Source organism: Alligator mississippiensis, chromosome 4, assembly GCF_030867095.1.
Source record: "Alligator mississippiensis isolate rAllMis1 chromosome 4, rAllMis1, whole genome shotgun sequence".
Lineage (NCBI taxonomy): Eukaryota > Metazoa > Chordata > Crocodylia > Alligatoridae > Alligator > Alligator mississippiensis.
This window is the reverse complement of record NC_081827.1, coordinates 131,347,232-131,360,257: the sequence shown is the minus strand read 5'-3', so window position 1 is coordinate 131,360,257 and position 13,026 is coordinate 131,347,232. Positions and strand designations below refer to the sequence as shown.

Below are 13,026 nucleotides of genomic sequence, written 5' to 3'. Positions count from 1 at the left end.
AGGGTGGAAACTGGCATGGAGTTTGGTGAAGGGGTTCGTGAGGGGGTGGGAGAAAGGGGACCTCTCCTTTTTAGTGGGCAGAAGCTTCACAGATATAATGTACATGTGCCTGTAGTGGGTTCAGTGGATATTGCATTGGTTATCATAACATCATAGAATCAGTAAAATATTACAGCCTATTCTGTCTTTCTACAGCTGTACAACTGGGGCTTTTTACAAAATAATAAATCTAACTCAGGAATCCTCTGGTGTTTTTTTCCCTCCATAAGTGGAATGAAAGGAGCATAAAACCTGCTTATCTGGCCTGAGTCATGTTGGAGGAAGGAGTAGTGAGCAAACATGACATCACTCTTTCCATCCTTCTCCCCTCCTGATGCTCCCCTTTACACACATTCTGTTCATTTCTGGCTCTACTGTTTCATGGCACATGGTTAGTTGGGTTAAAGGACAGAATCAGGAAACAACATCATTCTTTGGCATCATCTTCAAAAAACACAAGGGAATTTCTCACATAGCAAAATGGTAGCCCATGTCAGCACTGTTTTGTATGGACTCCTGCTCTGCACCATTGTATCTTAAGTATTTGGCATGTTTAGGAGCCCCATATAACAGTTTTTGTTTAAATGATTTGCAGCCTACATGTAAACTGCCTATTTAGAAGTGTGGGGAAAAGTAATCACAAATGAGACAATGCTCAATGTTCCAGTTTTCCCTATGCCATTCTAGAGATTCAAAATGGGTCTGTTTTGTGGAAAGAAGAAATTACTCATGGTTTGCAAATTTTCACATAAAATGGGTCCCTTGCTAAAGTGGAAATGGAAATGTGTGTAGGCTTTTGCTAAATGCAAGGTGACTTCAAAACGAAGTTCAAAAATGGGACATTTGCAGGTTTTTGACACCTGCTTTGTAGAACTTCAAGGAAAATAATACTTGAAAATAAATTGTCCACAATTAGCTAACAATATATTTCTATAAAATGTCATGGAAAAACATTCACCTAATGTTTACAGTTCCTGCTTGATTTTAACACTTATAGGGAATTAGGGTAGATCACAGATGAATGATAAGTCATAAATGAATAGCAGATATTCAACATAGGCAGGCAAGGTTATTTCATTAGATGTGATGCTTTTATTACACCAACTGAATAGCTGGAAAAAAAGTTCTTGGCAAGCTTGCATGCTCAGTCACCCTTCCTCAGGCATAGGTAGTCTCTGCTGGTCTGAGACTCCAAGGAATGAGAGAAGCTAAAAGTGTGGTAGGATGTCAGTGAAAATGTAAATAGGTAGAGATAAGCAAGACAAAAGATAAAGTAGGGGAGGGGAGGGGAAAGAGAGCAGGGGGAAAGAGGGGAAAAAATGGTCAGAGGTAGACAACAGTGAAAATACAAGGTGGAGAAGAGGCTGTCTGTGAAAAAGGGAATAGTTGGAGATCAGGAAAGCAAGAATGAGAGAAGCTAAAAACATGACAGGATGTCAGTGAAAATATAAAAGGGCAGAAATTAGAAAAACAAAAGGTAAAGCAGGAAAGGGAGGGCAAAGAAAAACAGGGGACTAAAAAGGCCAAAGGGAAAACACTACAGTGGTAATAATAAGGTAAACAGGAGGCTATAAATAAAATGGACCAGCAGAGACTTCCTATGTCTGAAGAAGGGTGAATGGGCCTGAAAGCTTACTAAGAACTTTTTTCCAACTACTCAGTTGGTCTAATAAAAGATATCACATCTAAGCAAAGAACCTTGCCTGCCTATGTTTTTAGACCAGCACAGCTATAACTAAAAACTCAGATATTCAGCATGCATTTTTTGCTGGATTGTTTACCTAAACACATTTTCTCATGTGTCGGAATGCACTTTCTTTTGGCTGAAAAATGTATTTCTTTCCTTAGTGTATCTAGATAACAAGGATCACCATCTGATCTTCTGTACACTGGTGTAAACAGACCAAAGTCAATGTTTCTGTTCAGGATTTACATGAGTTGTAAGAGGTCATGCTTCAGGCAAGTTGCTGCCACTCCTAAGGATGAGCATAAGGACTCCTAGACCATCTAAAATTAACAGAAAGAGTAGTTTTGTGCTCTTTGGGGTGGGGAAATATTTAACCGTGGATATAGATTTTCACTTTTGACTTTCACTGTTGTTTCCAGAACAATATTTGGATGTGTAAGGTCACTTCCTCAATGCTTGCAAGTAAGCCAAATTTTTCTTGGAAGTATAAAATGCTTGTTTTCCTTATATGTTTCTTTTCAAAAGATATTCACAGTAGAATTGCTCGCATTCTTTTTGTCAGTCATAATATCCTCTGTCTCTGCAGTAGGATATGGTTCATGGTTTGAGCATGTACAAGAATTCTGGGAACACCACATGGATTCCAATGTACTTTTCCTCAAGTATGAAGATATGCATAAGGCAAGTCAGATTTTATAAGGAATTCTCTGTTATCTGGTATAGGTAGCGATTATAATTTAGGGAATTAGAAAATTGTATAATAAAGGTACATGCAATGGAATTACAAAAAATAACAAACAAAATTTAATGGGTCACTTACAGAATAAGTTTCAGCCTCTCATATTAAACGATCCCAGTCTTAATTCTGCCTCTTTAGGGAGGTCAGCCAGAACAGCGAACATTATAATAACTTGGTGCTTCCTGATAATCCCAGTATAACTATGGAAATCCTGTCCATACAGCTCAGTAAGGTTCTCCAAAATGGGGAGCCTCATTAATCCTTGATGCTATTACTGCTGATCTACAAGATCACATCTAGGTGTTCTCTTAATCTCCAGCTACACAAATCCAATTAAGAAGGCCAACAATAATATGGGGTGGGAGGCATGGTTTTAATTTTACTTTCTTCTACTTTTCAAAGATTACAGACATACATATCTTCTACTCCCCAAACAAGATGCTGGCATTGCAATGTGGACAGAGTTAATGCTGGGGTGTCGTTTAAGATGGGAAGTGACACCTTAACTTTGCACTTCCCTGTCTTCTAGTATTTGTAGGGTTTTTGTTTCTTAATGACAATTCTGATAGTCCTGCGAAGAGTATGTGGTGGGTCCTTATCTTTGTATTTCCTTATTTTCATATATATGAGAATTTGAGGAATCATATTTTTCCATTCAGGAACAGCTCAAAATGCTGTTCTGCTATTCTGTAATGTTCAACATAGTTCAAGGCCGGCAAGGTTCTTTGGGTAGATGTGATACTTTTATTAGACCAACTGAGTAGTTGGAAAAAGTTCTTAGCAAGTTTTCGGGTGCAGTCACCCATCTTCAGGCATACAGAGTCTCTCCTGGTCTGAGACTCCAAGGAATGAGAGAAGCTAAAAGTGTGGAGGGATGTCAGTAAAACTGTGACATCCCTCAACACTTAGCTTCTCTCATTCCTTGGAGTCTCAGACCAGCAGAGAATCCCCATGCTTGACAAAGGGTGACTGTACCTGAAAGCTTGCTAAGAACTTTTTTCCAGCTACTCAGTTGGTCTAATAAAAGATGTCATATCTTCCCAAAGAACCTTGCCTGCCTATGTTCTTAGACCAACATGGCTACAACCAAAAACCCAGCAACTTAGTTCAACAAATTCATTTGCATTTTTACTTTTAATCTTGGCATCTCCTAACTTTTTTAATGGGTTTTAAACATTCTCTTATAGGACCTAGCGACAATGGTTGAGCAGCTGGTGAGGTTCTTGGGAGTTTCTTACGACAAAGCCCAGCTGGAGTCCATGGTGGAACATTGCCACCAACTCATTGACCAGTGTTGTAATGCAGAAGCCCTCCCTGTTGGCAGAGGTACGTGCAATATACAGAGTGCCTTTTTAAGGTGGAACTCACAATGCTTAATATCTTCCAGAACATGCCGACAAAGTGTCAAAATAAAAATAGACTGTAAAATAGACAAATTAGACAAAATAAAAATAGACAAAATTAAATCTAAAACATTGGAATGTAAACTGTGTGGGTAAAATTATCATTAGCACGATAAAGAATTCACCATTGATGGAGGTAGGCTTAACTTTAAGGGGGCTGACCCTCCTTACATAGTGATGTTTGCTTAACCAACCTTTGTGTAACAGGGAAATGAAATCTAGAGGAGTCCATTTTAAGGACAGAGGAGATCATTAGATCATCAAATCTATTTTTGAAGGCTGTAGAATCCTGCAGGGTTACCTGAGTATAGAGCCCCATAATTTGTGATTGAGCAAAGCATGCCTTCTAGACAGCCGGTCTTTATTAGAAGACCCCAAGAGATGGAGAATTCACCAATTCCATGGTTAGTTCTCATGGTTACTTACCCACACTGTTAAAAATATATGCCTCATTGTCATTGTGAATGTATCTGACTTTACATTTCACACACTGGTGTTATTGCTTTCCAAGATTTCAACATCCTTTTTAAAACATTGGTATAAGAACTGGATGCAGATTTCAATTATCAGGCTCACCATGCCATATACAGAAGTAAAACCACTTCTCTGCTCCTACTTATTATTCTCATTTGTATATTCAATGAATATTTTAGCCCTTTTTTGCCATAGCATCACAGCAGAAGCTCCTGTTGACTTTATTTGTACATTATGACATCCCGGTTCTTTTAAGAGTCATTGATGTGAGATGCTCATTCTGTAGGTATGGGCTAAATTCTTTATGAAATATATGGCCTTACATTTGGCTATATTAAAATACACTTTGCTTGAGTGGGGCTAGGCTACCAGGCAGTCCACTGTGAATGACTATCCATTTTTTGTTATTATCATGTAGCCCCCTTTGTACATTTCCCTTCTGGACATGGATATAACAAGCCCCTTCTTGCCTGCACCTGCCAATTTTGTGCATTTCTTTTCTTTCTAAGTATTGGCAGAGACCTAGCACACTCACTGCATAGATATGGCAAGGCTAAGAGCAAGCCAGAAAACTGAAGTGGCTTTCTGCTGGAGAAACCTAGAAACTACATGTACATATCAATTAAGCTCAGTGTCACTAAAGAAAACAAAAGAACTAAAATATCCACTTCAAAGACTGTAAATATATCCTGTGCTAACTTAACTCACTTACTGTCCCCAGTAACCTTTGATCCTCACTACCTCACATTGCATTTTTATATATTTCCCACTGCATTTTCATATTTCATCTGTCTTGTTTTTACCATGGCATTTTGTATTTTATATTTTATACTTTTAAACCCTTAATGAATGTACTCCCTGTAGAATGAAGTTACACCCTGGACCATTGTTAAAACTGCATTGAAATTGTAATTGTAAAGTGATAAAATCTGTTGAGTGAATGCAAGTGAATGATGATCATCAGTAGACAATAGCCTAGCCAAAGGAACTCCATTTTAAGCTAATCAAGCTAAAGAACTGATTCCTGGAACTGAGTACTCACCCTATGGACTATTCCTGTAACCCATGACAATACAGCCATTAAGTCAATAAGTCAAGGGTGGACTCCTGAAACTTCAAGTACCAGCAGGCAGAGACCCCTGTGACTAACAGCTGTCAGGTACTACTCAAGACCCACTTGCAACAGCGACCTCCGGAATTGGCTAGCCAAGATGATGCTGGGGGATCACACAAGTCTGCCAAAAAGGGATAAAAGGCAGTGAAGTGTGATCCTCAGTGGCACCCTCTCATCCAGCACCTGACCTACCGAGACAGAAGGACAAGCAGGCGACCCCCTTCTGGAGATTACATCACCTTGAAGGAAGCTGACCATCAGCAGCAGACTCCAGGGCCTTGGATAGGTAGATATACTGACACCAGTGCTCTCACAATCAGTACAGCAGCTACTATACAGTATACTACATGGGTTAGAATAACATGGGTTTGAATGAGTGAGTGCATGTGTGTGTGTATGTGCTAAGGTGACCAGTACCACCCATAACTCAAAGTTTGCATTTATGATTTTATTGTTAACCTCACATCCCGTCCAATAGACTAGAATTAATTATGATCCCATGAGTTGGTCCTTTGTAGCCAACAGTCATATTTACCTGCATCTAAGATGATTTTGCATTTAAGAAGACCCCTCCATAATTAGATTCTATAACTTTGTTATAATTTTCCATGAATAGAATCTAATTATTAGAGAGTTGTCTTAAATTCATCCCCCTCACTGCTGCAGTAGGGAAAGTAGAGGTGGGGGGGAGGCAAGCACCTGGGAAAACAGCAGTGGAGGGGCAGGTGACCTAACACTTGCCTCCCTACCACGTGCCCTTTCCCTCACACCTCAGCTCTTGCTTATCCTATACAGGGGCCCCAGCCCTGGCCCCCACCGTGCAGTGGCGGCCGAAGCCACTCTACTCCAGCTCAGCCCCAGCACCAGCCTGGGGCAGGCAGCAGAGCTGGAACTGTAACAGATCCTCTGCCGCTGTGCAGTTTCACCCACACTCCGCCCTGCACCATGTACTCTACCCCATGCTCCTGTGCACTACACTGCTCAGTCTTCCCTGTACTCCCTGCTCCCACACTACATGGTCTCCCACATGTTCTCCCTGTGCACCATGCAGTCCCCCCTGAGCTTCTGCACTGCAAGCCCTTTCTCCCCCCCTCCCCACTCCGCATAAGCCTCCTTGAGCCACCCCCAACTTTGGCCAGGCAGCAATGGTGGTGACAGCTCTGTCCCCAGGCCTGGCCCTAGCCCAGGACAGGTGGCAGTGGCAGCTGGGTCTGGGGCCAGATTGGGGCTGGAGCCACAGCAACTGCCTTCCCAAGCTGTTGTTCAAATCCAAGACAAGGCTTTTTCTCCCCATGTGGTAGGGGAATAATACCTTGTCTTGGATTTGAGTAAATATGGTATTTGTGGTGTCTACAGATGTATATAATATTGTATATATAATATATATGTATGTATATGTAATATGTAATAATGTATATAATTGATATATATAATCAAGCTTCCTTGATTATATATTTACTGTCAGATGATGGATACAATTATTGACTAGGATTGGGTAAATCCTGGTCTCCTCAGAACTCTACCACAAGCACCCTTATTTATGGGTTTTCACCATTGACAGCTAGTTTTTAATAGTTGGTCTTAATTTATTTAATGGGTGCTTTATTGGTTATATATGGTGCAACATTAAGTACCTTACAAAAGTCAATTCGAACCAAATTTTAATCTCATTAAACTGAAACCAAATTTATTTGACATGATCAGTATTCCATAAATCATATTGACTGGCATTAATTTTGTTCCTTTCCTTAATTTGTTACTGTTATTCAATAATTCTGTGTCAACTTTCCCATTATTTCACCTAAAATACATTATTAGGGTCATTCCACTTGTACTACCTTACTAAAAAATCAGCATTGGTCTCTTCAAGCAACAGCTGGTATCCAAAGCTCCTCTTTTTTGTCTATAATATCTGTTCTTTTGCAAATCTGGTTTGAAAAGATACAATATATGCTTTCATTTAGGAGGTAGGAACTGAGAACCAGCATTGCAAAGAATTATTTCCTGCTAGAGCATCGTTTTACTCTAATCTTTCATGTTTGTTTCTAAAATAGTTATACTAATAATTCTTACCTCATTTTCAGACTAGGCTTTAACTAGGGATGAAGGCATGTTCTTGAGTCAGCTAATTTCAATGAACTAACTCAAGGTGAAATACTAATGGTGACAATGGAGTTCATAGCTTGAATTAAAGTAAAGGCTACATCATAGTCTATGGCAATATTTTCACTGCAAATTGCAGTTTCTACTGTGGGAAGACAACGAAAACAAGCTTTTACTCTGGCTATTATCTTGTGTGAAGACTACAGTCTGCCTTGTTTTTAATAGGCTTTCTCTGTTGAAAGACAGCTCATTTGGGTTAACACAATTTTCCCCTGATGAAGAGCACAGAGATGTGTGATGCATAACACACTCAATGAGATCCATAGATGAAATTAATTATGTAAGCACAAACGCTAAAAGAAAAGTATTGTCAAGTCACTCCCCATATCCTGGAATGGTGTAGTACATATAATATGTGAAAAATACACACTGCTCTGACACCTGTGGGGCAGCTGCATGCAGTACCCATAATGGGTAGAGTATGTGGTGAGGCCGCAACTGCTGGACAACATTCTGGTTGAGAACAGGAAAGCAAATTGAAAGAGAGGTCATCTGGAGAGAAACTCATCATTCCCTGTGGTATAATAAGAAATTTAAGTTAAAATTTAGCTGGTCATTCAGCTTGCCCAGGATGGGCCAAAAGTAACTTCTTCCTTTAATTCTCTAGCTGTAGCTCAGTAGGTCAGGGGATGGCGTCACAGCTTCCTCTGTCTCGCTGACTGGCTTTTGTAGAGACAACACACCTTCCAATGGGAGTTAGAGAGAAAAAGCAAGACTATAGTATGAACTCTGTAGCCTGGTATTTTGCTGGAGGTCACAGTAGACACAAAAGTAAACTGTCTTCTGTGTGTGTGCACGTGTATATGTGAAGTTTGTTGCCATTCTGTTGCTATTGTTATTATTTCTTGCTTCACAGTAGAGCTGAGGAATCCGTGCCCCCGTGTGGTGGTGCTGTATGTAAACATTTACAGAAGTAAGCCTCCATTTTGTGGTAGAAAAGAAAGACGCTATAGTAGTCAATTAGACACCTTCATGTTTTTTTGCTGTCTACTTTTTATTAAAGTTCCTTATTCTGAGTTAATTTTGTTTGTTGTTTTTGGCTTTTGGATTATTTTGCTATTTTAAAATGCAGCTTCATTAACATATTTTCTGCCACTCTTCATTTATTTGATATAGAATAGCTGCAATAACACAACAGCTTACTGCAATTTGTTTAAAATATTTTTGATTTACCATCTGTTACATCCACCTTATTATTTTTGCTTTATTTTGGTTCTTTAATTTCTTTTTCTTATAGCACTCTGATCTTTACTCTGAAGATAACCTTGAGTTGCTGTGAAAGCAGAGCATTGATTAGTTATGTTACTTAGATTTGCTTCATATCACGCCATAAATTACACAGTTTCATGATTCAAATCCTAAACCAGGTGGGTGACTTTTTTAAAAGCTCTCAATCCTTATAGTTGACAAATAGATGCTCAGAAAATATGTTGCAGTTTTTCATTTATCAAGCTTGTAATTTGGCTCTAAGGTATCATTAGACATTCAGGAATAACAAGGTTTCTTGTCTATCTTTGCTAAACAAAGGAAGATATTAAAAAAAAAAACGATTTAAAGGATAACATATGATTTCATATTGCACACTATACAGTATGTATCCTAAAAGAGTTGCTAGGTCACAACTGCATTTTCTACCAGTCTTATGACTACAAGAATGTTTTTAATAATAGTACTGTCTGGCCTGCTTGACTCAGAGAGAGAGCACTGATATTTATCTGCCGAAACCCTCAGACTTAACCAAAGCTTCCTCTGGACTAAAGTCAAGGTGTGTTCAGAGAGAGACTCTGTTCTATAGCTTTCTGGCAAAACTTACAGACCATCCTGGAGGCCAGTTTTTGTCCTTGCCACTGTATATAAGCAACTTGCATGAAGGTAAAAGGGAGTTTTTCCAGTGTGTCAAATCCACAATCAGGTTTTGTGCTTGTTATGTTTTTCTTGTTAGTACAGTATGAGTTATTTATGTAGTAGCATGGTTGTGTTTTTACTTCAGTTTTGCCTGATAACTCTAAATTTTAATGGCGCCTCTCTTCATACATGTTAGTGTAAGTTAGAGGGAAATCATGCTTTTGAAGTCCCAACTTGAGGTGGTTTAATTTATGGCCCTGATTCACCATTGTGTTGCCCCAGGTAATTTTATATGGCTTAAACTGGAAAAATGCAGTGGTATATCAGAATTAGAGCATTTTATTGACAACTTTGTCATTATTTTCTAATGCATTTGTTAGTTGAATTCAGCAGGGCAGTAATAATATGAGGAAATAATTTTTCAAACATGAATGCCTAAATTGCACCTACAAAAAATGTGCATGCAGTTATTGTGTACACAAAACTCAAATTTCTGTGCAAAAATCAGGTCTCTACCATATTTGGCATACAATCTAGGCTCACTCATATTTGATCAACTGCTTTACTGCATTGTATATTGCTATAAATGCCTGTGATAGATAACATAATAAACTTAATAATAAACTTTGATATGTTATTGTCTTCTACCTATGTTCTATCAATACATGATGATTTTACTGATATAAATGCTTTTCTTGTTCATTAATAAGACAATTAAACCACCATTGTATTCCATTGTCTGAAATCCACATGTAAATTAATATTTAAGCTAAATTCAGTATCCATCATTGTTTTCTAAGTATGTTGGGACTAATCTTGCAAGATGCTGGGTGCATCTACACATGCTGTTAAGGTAAAGCAATAAAGTCTAGTGCTTGTCATGCCAGAGTTTATTGCTCCTGGATGCCATGTTTACATGTGTGCCCAGGATTGTAGCATGTTGAGCTGGGTCAGAGCAGCCCCAGTTGGTAGGGACCCAGGGCGGGGTGGTTCAGCCTGCCAGCTCAGTGCATCTCTGACCCAGCTCAGTGTGCTGCGGAGGGTCTGGCTGGGCCATGAGGGTTATCCAGTGTGGGGCTAGCCAGCAGACAGGCCCTGCACTGAAGCACCCTCCTGCCACAGCCAGTCATGTCACATCTACACACGTGCTGCTGCTCATGGAAAAACTCTGCAGCAGGATAGTACTTGTATTAATTAGTTTCCTGTGGCTTAATAGGGCTGTACATGTAGACAGGAGATGTTTACTGCAGAGCTAATTAGTCTACTCCGCAATAAATGTCTCATGTAGAAACGCCCACTGAATAGCTTTTGGATATAATTCACCCAATCAGCTCAAGGCTTGGGTTCCTATTTTGAAGGGTTGCCTGATACTAATTATGATTTGATTCTGAATCATACCTCCTGGCAGAGGCTGAAAACTCTTGAGTCTTATTTAAGTTAAATGAGATCAGCAGTTTATAGGAGATGTTTGGTGCCTGACATGCACACCCAATTTTTAGAAAAGCTGGTGTTCTGCCCTATGTCAGCAGTCTGACTTGTGTTCCTTCTCTGTGTTTCAGGACGAGTTGGACTATGGAAAGACATCTTCACTGTTTCAATGAATGAGAAGTTTGATTTAGTTTATAAACAGAAGATGGGAAAGTGTGACCTCACATTTGACTTTTATTTATAAAAATGCATGCATACAATATTCAAATACTAGCTAGAAGTGCTTTATGCATTCATTTATTACTTGCTGGACAAACTACTGTAGCTATTGTGTGTAACAAGATTTAAAAACAAAAAAGTTTGAACCACAGGGAATATGATTCTGATCTGGAACACCTGTTTATCTTTTAGTACTTTTAATCCTTCATTCACATTCAAGAACCTCCTAGATAATATTAGAATACTCAGCTGTTATGGAATGTATTATATAAGGTATGTATCATATATGCAGCTAGAATGTACACCTTTTCAGTCCCACAACTATTAATGTATTTTATAAAAGCTTTTCATTGGAACCTAATTAACTTTTAGAAAACCAAATAAAAGTTTATTTCAGAGGGAAATGAGTAACAGGCCAAAACTGTATGCGAGAGTGATCTCAGGGGTTTGTTGTCACATTTATTTTTATAGCTGGAGTAACAAGTACAAAATAACCCTGTCCCAAAATGGTAATGGACAAAGATGGGGACTTCATTTAATTTCTGCACTTCCATTATCTCTGTGGTTTCTGAGGGGATACCATTTACTGGCGAGACTGGCCAGTTCATGAGACACAGCTGTGGTCACTGCCCCCCCCCCCCCCCCCCAACACATACACTTACACATGCTTTCACAGCTGACAACATGTAGTTGTATTCATCGCAATGAGGTTTGTCCTTGGGCAGAAGGCCATTAAAAGAATCCTTTTGCCACTTGAGTCTCATGCAGGCATTCACAATAGTGTGATTTAAGTGGTGCACAGACCTTGTGAAGGACTTATGCTCACAAGGCCCTTTTTCCTGCGGTTTTCTATGCCCTTTCCTGGTTTTCTGTAGAGACATGAGTTTGAGAATGAACATGTCAAGACGAACAGTGCTTTCTCATCTCAATGAAATCACAGCACTTGAGGGCACTCAGTGTTTTTGCGCTATGGGACCCATTTAGACATAAGTTGATGGATGTCTAGGCTGGTACAAATACATAAATGAAATAGCAGTAGAGAAGATATTTGATAAATATTCCAGTAGAGGGGAGTAGAACACAAGCAGCAGTGCAGGATACAGTTGCAGTTACTGATTGTCAGCCATGAACAGTTTGAATTCTAATCAGGATTCAAGTTTATTTCTGTATGTCTTTTTAGTTCCCTAACTTGCCATCAGGTAGTTACATACCTAGCCTGGAGCAGTCTACCATTACTGTGAGATTCTCCAGAATCATTTTACTTTTGATCCTCAGTTAATTGCATTTATATTTTTACATTTTCAGCTGCAGGAGGCCCTATTTTACTAGCCCTAGATTCTGGCTCAATAAAAGCTGTGACAAAGGACTAGCAGATTTTAATATTTTAGTTCTATTGGAAAATAACCTGTTGATACAGCAGTTGGTAAATTGTGTAGCATGATGTCGCTTGACAGCACTTTTCCTTGTATATTTGTGAGTGAAACTGCTATCAGTGAAACTTTATTTCTATTTTTATATTTTTAGTACTGTATGAATATTAAGCACTATACATTATACTTCTGTGCTTGCTTGCTTATTTAATAAAGACATGTTCCATGCATGGTGTTTTGTTCATTTGTTTCATGAAAATGTATAGGCTGAAAAACATCTACCCTTTGGGTAGCTTTTCACATGGTCCAGGGTGATGGGGGTGGGGGTGGTGCTTTGATTGCAGCAGCTCTCAGGAGCTGCTCTAATTAAAGTGCTTGCAGCATTTTGTGTATTCAGCATCCCACACTTCAAAACAGTGGCAGGGGAACTTTAACTAAAGTTTGTTTGGCGAGCTTTAGTTAAAGTGCCCCTGCCACCATTTTGAAGCGTGGGGATGCTGCATACCTGTGATGCTCAGGCTGCTGGAGCATGCTAATTGGCATGC

At 39.2% G+C, this 13,026-nt stretch overlaps 1 protein-coding gene across 2 annotated transcripts in view; it reads left to right on the top strand.

Annotated features, from left to right (window-relative positions):
- SULT4A1 (sulfotransferase family 4A member 1) overlaps nt 1–12,711 on the top strand; it is a 55,295-nt gene extending 42,584 nt beyond the window's left edge. The window contains exons 5-8 of one of the 2 annotated variants that reach the window (XR_009461845.1): nt 2,313–2,407; nt 3,653–3,791; nt 8,857–8,986; nt 11,024–11,111. Coding sequence is in view for 1 of the 2 variants with exons in the window: in XM_006264668.3 (XP_006264730.1) it covers nt 2,313–2,407; nt 3,653–3,791; nt 11,024–11,136 (347 nt within the window). In the remaining variant the exon portion in view is untranslated. Of the gene's footprint in view, nt 1–2,312; nt 2,408–3,652; nt 3,792–8,856; nt 8,987–11,023 lie in introns of both variants that reach the window. The other variant, XM_006264668.3, reaches the window with a different exon arrangement.
- The last annotated feature ends 315 nt before the right edge of the window (nt 12,712–13,026 follow it).